Genomic DNA, 20,901 nt, shown 5'->3' on the forward strand with positions numbered 1-20,901 from the left:
ATGTAATTCTTACACAAAACTAACATGCACTGCTGGAGCAGTACTGATGGTTAGCCCAGTACACCACATTATCATCCTCACACAAGTTCCACAGCCTCTCAGATGCTTTGAGAATACCAGTGATCAGGAGCCAGTCTGCAACAGCACACGAAAGACATGACAAAACATTCAGCTAGCTGTGTACACCCTCACTGTTTAATAAAAATTACATGTTTTCATGAAATACACAACTTCATTATCTGCTCAACAGCAGCAAAATCTTAACCACTAGAAGATTATTTCCAAGACCTACACTTGTATCACCTTGTGTAGGGATCTCCCTGCACACCTGTGTTTATGTTAAGTCTCAAGGAGTCTACATGCTGTAAAAAGTTGTTTTCATCATCAGGTAACTGTAATTATTTTTAGCCATCACCCCTTGAAGTTTCATGCTTGTCACTGATCCAAATAGGCTCCCTACTTCAGTTCCAAGTTTGTGCAACCATGTTCTGCCGTTTCTAATACACTTGGTTACACAAATCCCCACCTCATTTTGAAACTGATGTACCAAATACTGCAAGGAGCGGTGACTGCATGAGACATGAGGGGTACATGCAAGCATCTGGGAGCAGTAAGCTCTTCAGTTAGAACAAGAGTTTCTATTACTCATTTCCTTGCATTCTTTTTAATACAGGACACTACAAAGAAAATTTCCAAGGGCCCAGCCTGCTCTGTAACATCTGCTCTGCACTACTCAAACAAGCAGCCATCACAAATAAAAAGAGATTTTAGAAGAGTCTGTCAGAAATACAGACTGAAAAATCTAAAAATCATTAACTACCACAGTTTTATTTCTTTTAAATTTAAGTGCATTAGGTGCAAGTTCTCTGACAAATGTACACCCTAAGTACACATACTGGGGCAGACACATATTCTATATAGTTTCCTTTTTCTTTTTTTTTTTTTGTGTTTTAGTCTTCCTAAACTTTACTATAACAGAAAAAGCCTCTCCTAATTTTTATTTTTCTTTTAATATACTCCAAAAGACTACAGCCTTGTTTTGTCAGCATTCCTATCCCTGCTTATGTGCTTTTCAAGCTGTTACACTCCAAGAGATGACTCTGTATTTAATAAAAAAATTAAACAACAATACTCACATCTTTATTTACTATTAATAAACATTGAAACAATAGTCTGTGGATAAGAGCAAACACAGAAAACAGCAACTTCTCAGACATTCATATTAACTTGCAAGTACAGTATTTAGGATTACTGACTAGTCATCCCAGACCTTTACACTTTTCAGTACATTTTTCCCAAGGATTTTCAGGATGTGCCATATAAATAAGGACACCACGTTTTGGGGTTGACTTGGACACATTTCCCTCCTCCCTGATGCTCCTCAGCCTTCTGCACTAGAGACAACGTGCCTGGGATTTCCTGGCAGAGAGAAGCCCAGGCAGAAGAGCAGCTGCTCCACAGGCATTCCCAGCACTGGCAGGTAGCTCCACAAAGGCCCCGGATGTGCAGGGCCCCCAAGCACACACAGCTGGGTTAGACAGCGCGTGTGCAGCAAGACAACGATGCAGGCTTGGCCAGCTTCCTGTCAGCACCTCAGCCAACGTGGGAGAATGAGCATGAAGAACAGCTGCTTCTTAGATGTTGTAACTTGAAAGCACAGTAACATCATTCCAGGATTCAGGATGTCCCCAAGCCTGGTACTACTTCCCTCCGGGAGGAGCAAAACTTCCTAAGCTCTCTTCTGTGCAGAAGAGATAAAGTCATCTTTTGGAACTTTCACTTTGCACGGCAGCTAGGAAGGAACACTATTACACTCTTGAGTTTTGTCCCAGAAAATACAAAACATGAGAACAGTGAACTCAGAACCCTATAAAGAAAACTGAATTATGCTGGAAAACAACACAAGGCTACATAGTTGAGTCACACATTGTAGCAATCAAAAACTGTTTTGCCCTGTACCAGAAAAAAACAAAAATTAAATAACATTAAGGTCATATTCTCCTGCCATCTGCACCAAGCCTACCATCTGAACTGCCTTTTACAAAGGCCATATCAAACACAGCCTCAGAGGTAAAACAAATGGCTTTTCTATGCATCCTAAAGGCTATAATTAATTATTTTTGCTACACAAACACGAAACACCACTCTGTGTCCACTGGATGCTTTTCTGACAGCAATCAAGATAGGACTACCTATATCTGACCTTCCCCAGCCTCCCACACCTCTATCTGCTGCTTCTTTGTAGCTTGTCTTTGTAGTACAGAGCTCTGAGAAATACTGATTCCAATTCTTTCATCACAAGATCTTAACTACAACAGGACAGCTAAAATATAAGACACCAGAATTATCCGGCAAGTGGGTACATCTTCTAAATTATGAAACCTGAAGAGCTTCTGACATTTATTTTCCCTTTTGTAGGGAAATCTTGTCTGGCTGGAAGGAAAAAATCCAAGTTCAACAACCGATTATGCACTAAAACTGTTACTGTTGACTCAACCCAGCATGAATCACAATACAGACAGGCTTCTCTTTCCATGGAAGAGAATGTCTCATAGCTCCCTCCACTTACAAAGAAACAATTTTAAATCTTACATTTTACCATTTGGATACTTTGCTGCTCACCCTGTGGCAATATATTTTTGATCACTCTGTATGAGAGGGGAGCTGTTGAAATACTCAGGCTTAGAGCTACACAGATGCTGTGCCCTGATTTCCAGCACCGTTAGACAGCACTGACATAAAGCCATCAGCTTGAAGTCGAGTCCACAGAGGCTGAGATTTGGCGTGTAAAGCATGAAGCAGGTATAGATTGCAACAGGACAAGCCATGGCTTGTTGAGTCACTGATTCCACATCTCACCGAGATACTCCACTGTCTGGCACTTGCTGGCCCAGCCCTTAATCTTCTATAATAATCCCATCCTGCAGCAAATGCTGGAGAGAATGTTCTAGACACTTCTGAAGGCTAAGCTACTGAGATTTTAACAAAAAGTATTTGTATAGTAAGTTTCACAATAGCCTTTCTGAGCATCATTTGTAACCTTGATTATACCTGTTAATTTATAATTGGAAACTAGAAGGGGAGAAAAGTTTGAAGGATAGGATTTAAAAAACCTCACTCACCCACACACCCAGCAGCTCCTCCTGCCACAATGCAACTCCTCATTGTGGTGCAGCCACTAACAGAACCTAATAAAGCACTGCAGTTCAGAGCAACACAGATTTTAGCTCTTTTCCCTCTTCTTATGAAAGACTAAGAAGATTCATTGACATGGAGTTCTGTAAAACTCTTGGTGAAAAAAGGTGGAAGGAAAGGGAAGGAAATCTGTAAGCAAGTATCTTTGAAGTCAAAGAGCTATGAAAAAGTGAGTTTATGAAGCAAACAGAGGGTGTTTCAGAGCAAAGGCTCACACACAAGCAGAAAGAGCCACCAAATGCCCCACTAGGAAGCAAAGACACTGAAAACAACCTGAGAAGGTCTTTGAGAATATAAAACTATTTGAACAGATAAACTACTCATATGCAATCTAAAGAAACACAGTTGGAAAATACATTGTATTTTAAGAGTAAGAAAAGTATTTCTACCTGAAAAATAGTAATTAGGAACAAACTCACTTTTTTCAAAGCTGATCCTGTACTAACTACTGTCTTTGAAATACAAATGTTTACATGTATTTGCTTGCTCTAAAAGCACACAGACCTCAGTGAGTATTGTCTTTTAAACCTAGCTCCCATATTGAATGCAAGAAGATACCAAGCAAATTGTTAAACAGCTGTGTCTGCCTGTGAGCTGGGCCAGCTTCTGCCATTCACACAAGCAGTGCCCTGCACGGGTTCCTCCTTCACAGCCTGTGCTGCCATCAGCATATGCAGCACTACACAGCACCTTGCTTCAGCAGACCATCATCCAGTGCAACTGCAACACAGCTGGGAGAAAAGCTTTCGGGAGAGAAACAGTCCTCAGGAAGCCAAGGTACACGAGTATAATAATGCTGAAACTTCCTACAGCCTCTGCAGTAACTAACTTCTTGTTACTGGAAGCAACATTTGGTTTTCACAAAGGCTTACTAAGACCACTACTACTCAGCATGCAGGCAAAGGGTCATCTTTATTTAGTAGAATTTTAGAACAGATAAAATGCCTTTTCACAAAGCAGAAAGATTATACAGAAAAATTCTACTGAACACCTTGTAAACAATTTCCAGATACTTTCCTTGGTTGTTCAGACACCTTAACTCAGTGTGGGTGCCTGTCAGATAGGGATTTCCTTGCCTCGCTTTTGGATTTACCCTCATTCTGAAAAAAGAAAATATCCACAAACATTCTCCGGGAAACATTCTGAAGGATGAATTGGTTCTGAAACTCTCAGTATTTTCCACCCTGTATCAGATCACTAGGTGCCAATCCTAACCCACCTTTGGCTTCTTCAGCTATTATAGAACAAGAAAACTTGAATGCCCATTCTAAAAAAATCACATTTACTGAACAGTGGTGTTTTGAAGCTTCTTTGCCTTTTTAACATTGACTTAGACATCAGATTTCTTGTGCATTTACTAGCAAGTGCAAAGAAGTTAAATTGCTACTCTTCTGAAGTACCCATCCACCTTATGTGTCACTCTACTATTCCAGCAGCTACAAACAAGTCTTTCCATAATTCTGCAAGAGTTACCTTTTCCCTTCTGCAGTGCTATGTCAGCTAAGAGCCCACTTTCTTCTTTGATGTCCAGTATATCATGTACCCAAAAATAATTTGTCAATGACTTTGTCTGTAAAGAAGCACTTCATACCTGTCAGAAAGAGACTACTGACACAGCTTTCCAGAGAAGTCAAGCTTCTCACTCAGCTGCAGGGTGACCTTTCCAAACACTACCCAGGTTACATGCTTTCAAAATAACTCTTAGATTTGCTCAGCCTATTGGAGTGAATTCTCTATTTTTCTTTCTTTACCAACACATTCAAGTCTGGGTATTTGTAACCCATGGATCCAGTAAGTTCGTCCTCGTTTTCTAGTAGATGCTACAAGTAATTTATTTCAATGCTGGTATGTCAGACTTCTGTGTTCTTTATTAAGGACCCACAGGCTCTATTGATTCAGAAAGGCAGCATTTCAATGGTTTGTATTTAACATTTTCAAAGAAACTACAAGGACTAGAAATGCAATTATAAAAGGTTATACTTTTCTGTTGAGGTCAATCTGCTAGAGACAATACACAAGGCATAACTGATGTACGTTGAGCTTACAGACAATTCTCTTTCACTAATTCAAGAAACTGTTGATTTTGAGGCAGTGGCATACAATTCCTAAACAAATAAATAATGATCTGCATACAGATTAAAGTTTGATGGAAGAATAAAAGGCAAATTCCAAACAGAATGGACCAGCAGATGTGGGTACAATATGAAGCAAGGTAGTCAAGAGAAGGGTCTCAGTTTTCAGAACATACCAACTGCCGGTCCCTGAAAAACACCTTCCACAGCAGAATTTACAGACTGTAGGGGTTTGGGGGTGAGGAAAGAAACAAGACTGGATAAACTCACACAATCAAAACATAACCATGCGTCAATTTTTAACAGTATTGTCACCAGTGTTTACATCATCTCAGACAGACTTGGGCCCATAGGTTCTATTCTTTAGTGTGTATCTGAAAGACTGAAGGTAATCATGCTTCTATAATTCTGTGGAATATTTTGGTATCTGTACTGTAAACAACAATAATTGTTTCCAGCTTCACTTTTAATCAGGGAAATGGTAAGAGCACCAAGGAAAGGGCTTCAAAACCTTACAGGCAATTGTAAAGTTGTAACATAGAAGGGACTTTGTGAAAATCTGTCCTAATTTATTGTGGCATAATCAGATGTTGCGCTGTAAGCGGTATGAATGATGACATATCACCAGAATTATTGCAACAATGACAGAACAAGGTAAAGCTGAAATCTGCTGTTCTGTTTAACTTGGCACTGCCTTATACTTAAACTGCCTCTGTAAAAAACAAGTATGCTAGATTTGTTATGGAAACACGTACAGTTCAACTTCCATGGTTCTCTGTGTAATTTTTTTTAAGAAGTGGCTTCTGGCACTGTGCCACTGACACCAAGTCCAAGTAAATCCTTATTACACAGATCACTGACCTGAATCTACTGATACTCTTACCCACCCATCAATCCAGCTGTCAGGCAAACCTATTGCATCCCACACATGAAGTATACACAACTTCAGTTGAGAAAAAAGTCACACCCACTTTCAAAATGGCCATGTAAAAACTTCTACCACTATTTTTCCCCCAAAACAATGAAAAAATATTTCTGTTTCTCTGAGGCTTGATAATAAAACCACATTCCTTTAAGGTAGGGGGGAAAAAAGCCACATACAAAAGGCAATTTAACCAGTTGACTCATGCTTCTTAAAGACATTAACCAATTTATATGTGCAATGGATTTAGTTTTTAAAAACAGTTTCAAGTTTTGCCCTGCTGCATTTCAGTTTTTAAATGTCATTTTAAGCCAGATTTAAACAACTGTAAGACTTATACAACAGCCTTATGAACACATTACCTGTAACATAATAATTGGTATGATCAAAACATTCTCACAATGGTATTGCTAAATAAAAATCAACACACTGATTTTTATGCAGCTGTGATACCACTAGGTTTGCCACCTGTCAGTAATTTAAAATGTTTAAATATTCCCTTCATGAACTTGAGCCTCAGAAAACTTGAGAAGGCATGATTTAAAAAGCATGAGGTTTGATTGTCAAATTTTTTTTAAATTTTAGATTAGATGGCAGAGCTGGATTACGAGAACTGTATTCATTTTGACAATCCACATCTACATCAGAACGTATCACTACACATTAGCTATTCATTTTCTTAATGGAAAGGCACAAACTAGATTTAGTTGGGAGAGTTGTTTTGTTTTAAATACTCTCCTTTTTCAGGCTTCCTTCAGCAGCTCAAAACGCCTGTTGACAAGGACTATGTGCAGCTTCCTGGACATAATCACCTCTAAAGTAAAATAAAACAAAACCCAGCCTAATGAGGTGGCAAGCCCAGAAGTCACAAGTGTTAGCAGGAAGTTCCTACAGCACCAAAACAATGGAAATGATGGTTTTACACATAATTTATTATTCCTACCTTCCAAATATTTAGAGACTTTATCCATTCGAACTGCCATATGGTAAAGAGAATGAACAAAGAGATGCAACATTTAGATTTTAAATCATTTACAGAAAACAAGCCCCCAAAATCACTGAGTTATGATTATTAGTAGTACAAAGAAAGTTATTTGTCCGAACCTGATGTTAGGTCAGATCCTCTGTTCTTTTTATCTTCTACTATTTCATAGAACGGGCCTATTACTTGTAGTAACTCTTCAACTTTGTCCGTCATTGGCATGCTCTCAAGAATCTGCACAAGTACAAGACATGAAGCATCTTATGAAACAGCATTTCAATGATTCATTCATTCATTTCAACTGATTTTAGAAACTGCTGGTTACTGTAGAACTCAGTAACATTTCACTAAGTCATTAAACTTGTTGTTCTGATTTTTTTAAACATTTTTAATTACAGGGAAAAAATATAAAACTAAGTCATTGAATAAGAATCTTATATTAATTTATTTCAGGTGAAGATGAGATGAGAGAGCTAAAGCATTTGCCAACATTAAAACACAGCCTTGACACAGTATTTATCAGTAGACTTTGGAATCCATTATTTCTTCAATTTTGAGCTAAACCATCTCAAAGTTCGACAGCCTGCTGTTAGCCAATATAGTTATTTTATAGACAAGACTTTCCACAGAAAAAATAAAATAAAATTCTTTTTTTGTGTTAGAGGATTCCTTTTCAAACCCTGCCACCTTCAATGGAACATAATGAGCAGATCAGAAGTGCTCTACTAGGTCCTTTCTAATCCCAAACAAAAAAATGGACAGAATACTGCAAAACTGAGACAGCTCAAAGACCAACTTAGAAGAACAAACTAGAACCAAGTTCTGCTCTTGACGTCATTTGGAGCGTTTCTTCATTTTAAGTTTCAAAAACAATACCTTTGATCATATGACAGGAATGCAAAATCTTAAATCTAAAATAAATTAAAGAGAAGAGATTCAATAGTTGGATACTATTTTTAAAGCATATGGTATTATTGTCCCATTCTAGTTTAAGTCCTTTCAAACAAGCTTTTTGCCAACAGCTTTGTTCCTCTTTCATCCTCCACATTTTTAGTTACCATATTTTAAAAGTGGCAATAGCTAGAGGTAAAACCACAGGCTGAAGCAAACGAACAGCTACAGTGCACCTCTTCCTCCTGAAGGGCATCAAGAAGGCAACAGATGAGGGTACATGCTGCCACACAACATGCTGCTCAAAAGCACCAAGCACACCAGTGTGCAGTAGGAGCACAAGCTGCAGAGTTATTGCACAGAGCAGGAGCTCCAGGCAGGCTAGCACCTAGCGAGTCAACACCTGCAAACCAGTCAAGGATACCAAGAGACAACAATTCTATCGACCTGCAGTTTCATTGCCACTTCTCTGATCTGCTCAGTGTATGTAATTCATTCTGTCTTTGTTAGGGAGAAATACCCAGACACACAGAGCTGGATATGAAACAGAGATTGAACAGTTTTGTGACTGCCGAGTTTTTCACTTCAATAACGTTGAGAGAAACAAGAAGCCTTTTCTAGGATAAAGTTTGCATTTGTTATGTATTTATTTCTACAGTCAGGTTTGTAAACTGTTCCATACATGCATTCCTGTGATGTCTGCACATTACTGCTCTTCATGCATTCTAAATGTACCTCAATATTGTCTGTGCTACTTACAGCAATTCTTAGAATTTTTTTCTAACTGCTAGCTTTTAGGTGAGCACAAAAAGAGAAAATACTTTCACCAGCAAAAGTAACTGCTTGCTTTTTATAGCTAGGCTTAATAAGCAATCTCAAAATTTCAAAACTAAAAATAAGTTATTATGTATCCTGATTTACTGTTTTCCTTGGATACCACACAATTCATATATAGCCATGTTCTAAATTAGAACACCACACAGTGTTAACACTTCATGCTAAGATATCACTTATTTGTAATACATAATAAAACAACATATCTGAAATGTAAACAAATTAGTTTAAACAAAATTGCAAAATAAATTTCAGGAACACTACCTGAAACAAACTAACCTTGAATCTGAGCTCAGGTGCATTTTGTTTATTTTAACTAAAAATAATACATTATGCTGGTCTCTCACCAGCATATCAAAACCTCACCCAGACACATTCCTCAACTGTGATTTTCAAGGTTACCACACTAAGGAGTGAAAAAAAAACCTAAAACAAATTTGGAATTTTGTGACAAGGTCATCTGATGCGTGTATAGCCCAAACACAATGTGCAAATGCCAGGGAACACCCCAGGGCTGGGGGAATAAGGCAGGCTTATACACCCTTAAACAGTCCTGGGATATCAGCATACAAGTGGGATTTTGCCCCTCAGACATGGATACCCACACAGCAACAGCAGACTGCTCACAGTGAGTCCATGAGGATTAGTGAAGTATGTGCTGATAGAACAACCCAGTGGATCCATCTGAAATGCACTTCCATTGACATTGCAAGTAGAATCAATTGGGATGGAAAAGCTGAAGCTAGTATTCCAAATGTGAGAGCTGAAACAGCACCAAACAGGGTAAACAGATTCCCCAGTTTCAAAGCTAAGCAAGGCAGGAAGTCACCTGCTCTCCACTCCCTACACATAATCCGCACAGAAGCAGAATATTTGTGGTTCATTAGGGTCAAGGAAGCAGACTTCCTCACAGGAGGCTGACTAGAGTTTTTTAGAACAAACATTGCAGTTTCACTTGGTTTTAGTGTCCTGACCAAACCAGTTACTGCACTGAAAAAAACCCATAAGGTAATCTACTGAAATATCGACACATCTTGAATTCAAGATTTGAAATGAAGCACTAAATCTTGTGGCACGCATTCAAAGGAACTATTAAAATTTAGTGGGATTTTTAATCAAACAAACAGTATTTGGCCTTCTGTGTTTTCTGCTTATTTTCCAGTTTAGAGCAGATATAGTAATAGCAGCAGGAACTAAATTACCAGAACTACAGACAGGAAAAAGAACAGTAAACCAGACTCCAGCTCCTTGCCTAGTAAAAATTTTTGTTGTATCACCCATTAAACAGATTCAGAGTTTGATGTCAAGATAGTGGCCTCAGAAATAAGCAAGTGTATTTGGAGTAAAACTTTTTCCCTTTGATTCAGACCTCATTATAATAATAGATTACAATTATACTTTGTATATTGACAGCAAATAATCTTTAAACTGGAGAAGTAATCGCTAAAAGTCTCAGTGAAAAGACTGCAGTGAAAAGGGTTAGTTAAGAAATTACATGAAACTTTTAACTCTGTTTACTTTAGTTAATCCTGCAATTCCCACTTAATATGGTAACTGTGACTGCTTACAAGTTACACATCTATTTGAAAACAGAGCACACTACTCAATGTTAATAGTTTCACTGCAACTACACTATTCATGGAATATTTTCATAACAAGTACAGAAAATTCAGGTTGTTGAGTTCTTCCTGAAAACCAGAAAATTATTAAGTTTACATATTGGATTATATTCAAGTCTCCAGTCATGAGAGTAAGACCTTTTCTCCTAAAGTCCTTCTGGAAAGTTGCTTTAGTCTCTTTCCCAGGATAAAAATCACTTACCTCTCTCAGCTCTAAGAACTGAGGCAATGTGCAGTACAGGTTTTTTTCCTTAATGCCCCTTTACCATGATTTCAACATTTCACTTTCTTTAGCTCTGTCATTTAAGCTTTGTATCAGCTAGAGCTCTCATGTTTCTCTGAAAAGAACACAAATTCTGTGTTTTGAAGGAACTTTGTAATTTTATTTTCCCTGCAGGCCAAACAGAATAGTACTGAAATGTAACAGTTCACACAGGAGGTAACTCATTTGGAGCTTTGGCAGCAGTAGTCAGCAAGACCCCCCTCACATTCCTCTATTTCTAGAACATTTTTTCTAGAAAATCCCTTCATTAGTAAACATACCTTTTTCATTTCATCAACATAGGCTATCATGGCTTCTTCTTTGGACATGTTTCCCAAGGCACTCCAAGCATCCCTAAGAAAGAAAGTCACATACACCTTCAGTATCTTCAGGGCGTACTGGATTTTTTTCATCTTAGCCTTAAGTAGGTCAGTTATGTAATGTCCAAAGTTTCTCTGATACGAGTAAAATTCAAGAATGATTCACATTATTTTTAAAGTACAAATATATAATTTGCTAGGATAATCACATAGTGGAAGAAGCAGCAACAAACTGAACAGACTAGGGACTGAAGAATTCCTCACTGACTACCTGTGATTATGTACCCAGTAAGCTGTAAATAAGCCCAGATAAAAGACACACACATTACCCTTTTGACTAAGCTGAGTTTAAGATCCTCTGCTGTATAAAACAAACAGGCCCAGACACTTCAGCCAGCACTTACAAACAGCTGTCACTGAGGTAGAACAAGCTACAAAAAAAATCTGTCATTTCTGAGTTTAGCAAGCAGGGAAAGACACATCAGTCTAGTAGGCAAATAGTTACCACAGCAGCTACTTATGACCTAAATAAAATCTTCCCCTCTACAACTCTGCAAGACAGCAAACTGTAACCAAATTTATCAGTATTGCACAAGGGATATGTCAGAACACAGACTGCAATAAAACAATTCCTCAGTCTTGCACATTATTTGACATTCCAGGGTATTTGTCTGACCCATAGAAAACCACCAAGGTTGGTGGCTCACATTCCAGCTACAACCGACCAGGGGGACAAAAGCTCCCAGCCTAGTCTGTCCCCTGCACCAAGATTCCCAAGACCACCATAACCACAAAGACAGCAATAATATTTGTTCTTCAGGACAAATCATCATTAAAATATTATAAGCAAAACAGTCACATTGGCTGTTCGAAGAGAACTTGGCAATTTGGTGAATCAGAAGTCTTCCCAGGCCAAGGCAAACACAGATAGTGGGAAGACCTGCCACTGAGCAGACAAACCAGAAAGACATAAACCCAACCTCCCCACCAAGAGCTCAAAGCTGTATCAGTGGTTGCCAGTGATCACTTATTTACTTCAGGCTCACATCACACAGGGAAACTCAAGAAGGAAGAGCTCCAAACACGCCTCCACATCACTCATTCTTCAGAGCACCTAAGACTTCATTTTACAACATGGGATAAACACTGCAGAGGTACCATGATGGTGTGGCCTAAGAAAAACCTGCCCACCTGCATAATCCAAGGGAATGTTTCCATCTGCAACTCTGAGAAGTGATCAATTATCTGAGTTACAAAGTCAGAACATAACAGAAAACTAATTCAAGCATCAAAGTAGATTTTTATTTAAAAAAGAAAAGAGTTTATAGAGTTTCTTTCTTTCTTCCTTCTACTCTTCTAAACATCTCCACTCCAAACATAAAAAAAATTCTCCAAAACAACAACTCATGAAAAGTTACCATTTGTATCTACCAATTGGATCCCAAAATCCAGGTCGAGGAATGTTACAGGGTCCTTGGGTTGCTTGCTTATAAAAGCTATAGAACTTGAGCATCATCTCATTCGTTGGCTGGAATGAACCTAGTGAAAACATTTTAAAATACAATTAAATTGTCATCAAGAATATTAGTGAGTATTTGACAAGCTTAATGGTTCTGTGAGAAAATAGCCTGCAGCCTGTTACAGCCTGATTCACAACAGTACAATATTAGCCAACAGAGAACATCTTCACCTCATCTACCAAGAACCAGCACCACTGAAAATATTTACTGTACAAACAGCAAGTTTCAGATGGAGTTTAAAGGACTATAACCTTTCCTACTGCTAAGGTCAAACTCCACAATTAGAACAAAAAAAAGGTAATAAGTAACATCAAGCCAATGTCCTTTCACTCAGTTTAAAGGGACAGGTTTAGCTCTCAGTAAAAGTATCTTGCAATTCACTTTACTGTTAACAAATAGCTTACTGCAAGTCTCCAGAACTCAAAAAAAAGAAAAAAAAAACCAAACACCAATGAAAACAAACACAATTAACCCAAAACACAGCCTTCTGCAGTGTTTTTGTTTACCTTAGGTATTTATTACTTTCAGTAACAGTTTCACTCTACCTCCCAATTTGATTTTCTCTTCGTCCTTTGTGGAACACACTTTTGTAGAGGTAAAAAGTGTAAATATAAAACTCTAACAACTAGCAGGGAAGATTCATAACCAATCCATTAAATCAAGTAGCTTAAGGTTGGATTCTAATCATTAGAAGTTTACAGTGACGTTTACCTCAGAACCTCAAAAACATCCGATTTTGCTTTACACCAGAATTAATGATGCATGTAATAAACAAATGTTTTAAAAATTATCATAACTCTTATCAAAAAGATAAGTTCTGGGGTTTTTTTCTTTTCCATTTTGTTAACTCTTTCAGCAGAGGGGGACTCACGGTAACAGCTTTGTTAAAGCAACTTCAGGATTTCTGGGAGGCTGAAATCGCGGGGAGCTGACAGATCCCCTGGTCCAGGCTCCCGACTGAGGAGCTCCTGGCAGGGCTCAGAAGGCCCCGGAGCCGGCGTTCCCCCCGAGAGGCGGGGAGCAGCACGAATGCCGAGCTTTCCAGCGGTTCTCCAGCCGCTGCCGGGGCGGCCCCGCTGCCCCGACCCCGCCGCGGCCTCGCCCGCCGGGCCCTGCCCGCTGCCGGTGCCCGCCCGGCACCGATGGCGCCGCTGCCGCCGGACCCCCCTGCCGCACTCACCATTTTTGGGCAGGCTCTGGATCACCTTCACGGCCGCCTCGAACCTGGTGGCGTGCAGAGAGCCGGTCTCGGCCATGGCCCCGGCCCCTCACCGCCTCCTGCTCGGCTGCCGGGCCACGTCCGGCGGGGCAGGCTCGGCTCAGCTCGGCGCCCCAGCCGCAGCCGCCTGCACGGGAGCAGTGCCGGGAGGAGCCGGGCCGTACCCAGCCCCAGCCCCAGCCCCAGCCCCGTTCCCGGCCTCGGCCCCCGCCTCCGCGCCCTCCCCTCCGGCGGGGCCGGGACAGCCCGCCCAGCACCTCGGACCGGCCTCGCCCCGCAACCCCGCCCGGCCCCGCGCTCAGCCCACCCCGACCTCCGCCCCGGCCTCAGGCGCCCATGTTACGTCTCCCACAGCGGCTCCCTGCCCTTCCCTCCTCCCGCACCGCCCCGAGGCCGCGGGGGCACGCCGGGAAACGTAGTTTCTTTGTCTCTCCTTCCTCTTCTTCCCCTCTCTCCCTTCTGCTTGTATTGCTGCAATACGGGAAAACTTCAAAACATGCCATTGCCATATTCCACCCGTTTTACGGACCTCAGTTATCTTCAGGACACCTGTGACCTCACAGCCTGCTGTGCTGCTGCTGCCTCCCCTCCTCACAGCCATCCTCATACCCGCACCTAGTCACACACAATTCACCTAAATTACCACTGTAGACACATTTTTTGAAATAGTTTTAATGATTCCTATTTACATTAAAATTTTAGGCATGCCTAGAACCCAGGGAGCAACTATTTCCATGGTATCCAGAGATGAGGGTGAATACCAGCACAGTACTACCAGTTAGCTAAATAAATGAATGGCCTTATTCAAGAGCGCTGCGCATCCAGCACTCTGCAGTCAAACAAAAGTATGCTAAACCAACTGCTATTGTAGCAAATGGAATAATTTACCCAGTGAGCAACAGGATGAATTAACAGCCTCATTGAATGGAATTGAGTCCAAAAACTTGGCATTCCAGTCAGTTCATTTATCTAGTACACAATATATATTTTAAATTTCTCTGAAGGCAGTTGTGTGCTCACAGTGTATGCCCTCTGGTGGGAAAGAAAAGCCCCAGAGAGAGGGAATTAGAGCAGATCAGCCCCAGCTCTGCTGAGCTAGTACATTCTACAAGGTCAGCAGCCAGCTGGCCTGGGGAGAGCTTTGCTGGAGAGAAGCTGACACTTCCAGAGGTGTTCAGATAGGATTCCCCACACTGGGCAAATTATAAACCCGTGTTATGAGCACTGCTCCACTCCTGAATGTTACAGAATGATTTCTCTGCATTTTTCATTTTGAGTGCTAGATTTCTAAAACACTTGTGAGTTTCATACTAAGATCTATCATCTTTTTTATCCATGAAGGTAGGAATGACAGAAACTCAGATCAAAGGGAAGCGCCTTTTGAAGATAAATGGGTCTCTGTATTCTTTGAGCATGCAAGGAGTTAATTTCAAAAGTAATACAAAAATTAGGAGCCTTTTGTGAAGCCAGCTGATGTGTAAATTCTGTTTATCCGAGACAATCTATAATGATGTTTGCCTTTTAATTGATTTAAGAGAAACACAGTCTGCATTTTTATAATGAATGTTCCCAGACTTTCACTGGAAATAAGCTTTAGAACAGATGCAAATGACAACCTATTTAATGGCTGTGTGCAGAAACAGAAGGTGCCCTCTTTGAACTGAAAATATGTGAGGGTGTAAGATCTGGAGATCCAGAATGAGGTAATTGAAGTAACCCAAAATAATCAGTATCATCATGCTCTGACACAAGCATGAAATAGTAAACGAGAGGCAAATTTTGAGCAGTGACGAACATTTTGTGAGAACATATCACAAATGACCAGTTAATTTTAATGATCATATTTAATACAAATTAGCATTGTTAATAGATGTCTTTATGTATATTTTGCATCCTCAGTGCTGTGACTTCCATGAGAAGTTAACAATTAAATGTGGAGTACAGGTAATAAAAGAGACCCTCTCATCTCTCACAAATAGCCAGAAATGTATCTGCAGCTTTATCTCAAGAAGGACCTAGGCTCCATTATTTAGGGAACACAATTATATTACATGCTTGCAAAATCTAATCATGATGTATGTGTTACACTGGGCTGTGTTTCTATTGTTCCACAACAGCAGTTTCCAAAGTAATCCTAAGTATGACTTGTTCTTATTTTTTTTATGATCCAGTGTATGAGAAGCCAAACTTTGGGAACTGTGACAGAAAAAGTGACCAATGATGCCCATCAGCTGGGATGTGAGAGAGGACAGACCATGGCTGGCTCTGCTACCAGCGTGATTTGGCAGCGAGTGCAATGTGTGACACTTGACGTGTCTGAGTGATTTGCAGTCCTCACACTCCTCTTCACTTGGTCTTTCACAAACTACTTATGGAGAGCCTGTGAATCACTAATATGAGGCATTCCTGGCAGCATTGAGACACATAAAATCTCGTACGGAAGCATGCTGTTGTAGCTGCTGAAGGAATACATTTAGGGGATCTCTGAAAAAAGGCAGACAGCCATGAACTTGAGTGTAACCTGGGACATATCCTTCACAAGTACTTTAGGGATGCTTATTGAGTTCAGTGCTGCTATGCCACAGGATAGTATATCAAAGTCTGATGTGTGGACCTACCTTACAATCCTCATTTTGTGCTATTTGTGAGCTGCTACTGTCCCTTTTCATCATTTTCATTTGTATCCTACTGCATTAGTTTTCTAGCAGTTGCTTCCAGTGCTGAGCTAAACCCCAGCCCAGCTTGAAGAGCACCTTCATTTTACTTAAGGGACAAAGGAGTCAGTTAAATTATGCAAGTGAGAAGCTGAAACTGGAACCAATTATGCCTATTGCTCCCTCAAGGGTCTGAATCACAGCAGTGTATTTTACAGAATACTTTAGAAATGGTTCTCAAGAAAGTGGACCATAGTCTCATATGCATTATGAGCAAGTTCTGTAAGCTACCAGATCCAAGAGCATGTAATTTTAGCAAGGCTTACTTTTTGAAGTATATAATCCAGCAGGGAGGAAAAATGAATTATTTAAAACCTAATAGTCATAATTATGAAGACCAAAATTAGCATTACAATTTCTCACTCAAATCTACATGCTGATGAAGAATGGAAAGATGTCGTCTAAGAAGGGAAGAGTTTCTTGCAAGAAGCAACTTTCTACACTGTTTACAGTAGAAAGGCTAATGTTTCAAATAACATTTATGAAGAGGATTTTTAATGAAATCATCAAGGATATTTGTGTCAAAATCAACAGCTCTGGAGAAAGAGAATTATTCATTTACCATGAATATGGCAAAAACAGCGGCTGAAATTTGTTCATTTACATAGGCCAATCCCTGTTCCTCAGCAAAAGCCCTTTGGGCAAAGAACTAGTTTGACACAAACAAGAATGCTTTTGGGGATAGAAGTTCCTTGTGAGGTTCAGTTACACCCCTTAATAACTCAACTAGAAATACCCATTCATTTCACAGTTGGGGATTAAGTAATGGAATTATTTTTAACTATTATTAACAGCAGCTTCTCAGCCTAAGGATTATTCAATTTCAAATCTCTTTTGAGTTATTCAATTCAGGTATCTCAGGTCTTTCAGTGGTCAATATTTCAACCTGTGTTTTTGTTTTCCTCCATGTTCCCCCACTTCACACATATTTCAAAAAAATAGATGGAGTAACAAGAGTATAAGCTTAGACCTCTTTCATAAAATGCTCTTTGAAGAACAAAATATGATCATACTTCCAAAGACATTCAGCAGCATTTGACTTTGCATTGAAGTGTACAGCACTTATGAAGTCAAAAACCTTTACAGGTTTATATCATTGTAGGTTCTAAAGCATAATGCAGTGCCATATGTCTTAAGCCCCTCTTTTTTTTTTTTTTTTTTTTTCTCCAAGGCTACTATTCATCTCTTTGATGAAATTTTTAATAAAGTTCAGTTTTCCTTATTGCCTCAAGGTAATATTCTTGTAAAGCCAGCAGATAGTTGTAAGAGAATTGTTCAGATTTTGCATATTCTAGAAAGAACATTCTAAAAATCCCGTTCCCTTACAGAGCCATAAACTGAGCTTTGAAAAGTATGTAGTTTCATCTTGCAGCAATGACAAACTGTGTCTTATTATAAACATCAGAAGACAGCTTATAATAAATACTTAATCCTTTCCCTTCAGTAAAATACAGAATTTTTGGAGGTCGAATTGTGCTGTCATTTACAGTGATATAAATTTGGAATTACTTGATTGATTTGGGAATATTTATGGTGTTACACATTTTCATAATGTAAATGAGTAAGAATTTGACTCTGAAAAATCGAACTGTGTCTGGTATATTTTTCCTGTTTTGACATTTGTGCTTCTTGTCTTCTCAGCTACTGCTGCTAAAGTTTTAGCAGCCTATCCCTGTGTAATTTGCCTTTTGGGAATAGCAAACAAAATACTGTGACTTTATCATAATAATGTGCTTATGCAATGGCATATTTATAGCCAGACAGCCCTTGTGATATTTTCCTTTCAGTATCTGGAAAGGGGAAAAAAATAAAACACCCTTACTTTATGCATGCTTTTTAAAAAATTCTAGCAAAATAATTTTATTATTCTTTCTAGCAAGTCTGAAAAATGACTTTGTGAAAATTTGATGATTTTAATGATATTTTTCATGCAACACATTTATCAGTATGCAGAGCCTGGAATATAACTGGCAAATATCTCAAGTACTTTCAGGCCTGTTTTTATCGTTGTGGATATTTATCCAGCAGAAAATATACCACTGTGGTTTTGGTCAATGGCTTTCAGCAACCTAATTCAATAGATAGGTGAATTACTGGAGTGAGTCCTTCAACAAGCTCTCAGAAAGATTTAAGACTGAGTTTAATTGGGTGCCTCAGCACAGGACCCCCATTTCATTACAAGCCCCATAAGCACCCAGCTCTTTTGCTGTGCCAGTCATAGTAAAGGTCAGACTTCTACAGAAATCAGTGCCAGCTAGTCCCAGTTATGAACCACAGATTTTTCACTCTCGTATTCAGATCATGTTTGCAGCAAGACATTTCTAACAAAATTTATCTGGGAAGCTTTATTGAGAATGAAGTTTGACATTCAGGAGCCATTTCAGTTTATACTGTTTGATCATTTCTGCTCAACTGAAATAAAGGCATTGTCTTTGGCTCACAGTTTTGGGATGATAAGGCCTGTCCAGTTCACTTAGATGGGGAAAAGTGAGGAAATCAAGTGTTTTAAATGTTTTTTTACTTTTCTTTGCATTAAAGTATTCTAATCACTATAAAATATGTTCAGCATGAGAAACTTAATATCAAAGCTTCTGTAAATGATAGGTTAACGATGAAAGATAGCTGTCAGTTTTTGTTTCTGAAAAACTAGAAAAAAATCAAAGAACTTGCTGAATAGATTTCCAAGTAAATTATTGTGGGTTTTAAAAAATAACCCAGGAAATAGAGACAATTTAGCTACTCAAAATGAAAATTATCTTTGAATCCACAGAAGTCTTTGAATGCACCTGAAAAGAGGTGTTTAAAAGTCTGCTGCAGATAAAGACACAAATGCAGCCATAAAGTAAGAGGGGAGCTGGGTGGCCACATCACTGTGACAACAATTACATTGGAATCTGTCACACTGAGTTACCTAGCAGAGGGCAGAGGGCAGTTTTGGCAGGCATTGTAAGTCTCCAACCAAAGATGTACCCGTTAAGAGCCCAAGTCTTCAGTGTCATAGAGATTACTTTAACACATCCCGAAATCAAATATTAATACTACATTTTGCCATGCAAAAGAAACAGAACAGTAAAATATGCCCTGCATAATATTAAAATGCCATGCAAAATATTAAAAATACCAGTTTTTAATCCTTAAGCAGCCATGTCTACTAGATTACTAAGCTCCCTATTATCCTCCTGAAGGGTTCTCCAACAATCCTACGAACCTGTATAAATAGAAATCAAGCAACTCCTGGATTTCTTTTATTTAGAATTTAATTCAAAAATGTTTTCACTCCAGTGAATTCATTCTTTCATTGCTATGTCTTTCCAATATTTGAGCATCTTTTGTGAATCATTGATACTACTTGTATTAATGTCAGAGGCAATAGAAGAATGAAATATTGCCTTCTCCAAACTCAATATTCTCACCCTTACATCCAGAATTCATTGGCCCTTTTGGATATAGAGGTGAGTGAAGGCAGAAGGTGGGTCAAAGCACAGGATCTTCTTACCATACTTGTAGTCGAGGACCCCCGTTACAAGTGTGTGCTCTTAAAGCTTTTGTTCAGAGTGGTGGGAACAAGGCTGGGTTACAATCACTTTTGCTGTTTGTGACACTAGCTCATCAGATTGTTCTATCATGCCACTCTGTTCTTTTAATTATTTGTCCCTGTGGGAATTTTATCAGCAAAGATTTTATTGTTTTCTTGGAGGCTAATCAAAATAAATTAACCAACAAGAAGTCAAGATCAAAATAGCCTTTATGACCACTTTTGAAGTCTATCAGCATTATTTTTATTTAATATGCACCATAATGATTTTCTATTAAAATAATTATTTATTTTTACTTTTTTAATTGTAGTTTCTCAAAGTTTTATTAAGTTAGATATTTTACAGAATGTAAATACATTTCTACAATACATTTATCTATTGAATTTGTATTCTCACAGCAAAGGAGATTGAGTTATCCTGAAAATATGTATACCTCTCTATACATTCCTATTCATTTGCATTAATTAAATTGGTTTTTTTTCAATTTTTTCTTAGTGGAATCTCCTCTCAGTTATTCTTGCATATACTTGGGATCAATATTAAATTGACAGGGCTTTAATACCTATATATCTCTTTTCAATATTGGCAGAACCTTTGCTTTCTTTCAGTGCTCTGGAACTTCTCCAGTGTTTGAAAACTGTCTGAGAATGAATACTAACAGTCTATAACACTCTTTGCTGGCTCATTTAAAATTCTTGGATGTGATTAAACTGTATGCGCTTATTTAAGAAGATCTAATTTTAGAAGATGCGGATAACTAGATCACCCTTGTTTTTCCTTTTTATGTGAATAAAAATATGGGTTTTAAACACTGT

At 38.9% G+C, this 20,901-nt stretch overlaps 1 protein-coding gene across 1 annotated transcript in view; it reads right to left on the reverse strand.

Moving 5' to 3' along the window:
- The window catches only part of ACBD5 (acyl-CoA binding domain containing 5), a 29,884-nt gene extending 15,689 nt beyond the window's left edge, over positions 1–14,195 (reverse strand). The window contains exons 1-4 of the mRNA XM_041488515.1: positions 13,798–14,195; positions 12,516–12,636; positions 11,059–11,131; positions 7,294–7,405 (exon numbers count right to left, since the gene is read on the reverse strand). Coding sequence (XP_041344449.1) covers positions 7,294–7,405; positions 11,059–11,131; positions 12,516–12,636; positions 13,798–13,873 — 382 coding nt within the window. The 5' untranslated portion in view covers positions 13,874–14,195. The remainder of the gene's footprint in view (positions 1–7,293; positions 7,406–11,058; positions 11,132–12,515; positions 12,637–13,797) is intronic.
- Between the last annotated feature and the right edge of the window lie 6,706 nt (positions 14,196–20,901).

Source organism: Pyrgilauda ruficollis, unplaced genomic scaffold (assembly GCF_017590135.1).
Source record: "Pyrgilauda ruficollis isolate IOZ18807 unplaced genomic scaffold, ASM1759013v1 scaffold12, whole genome shotgun sequence".
NCBI lineage: Eukaryota > Metazoa > Chordata > Aves > Passeriformes > Passeridae > Pyrgilauda > Pyrgilauda ruficollis.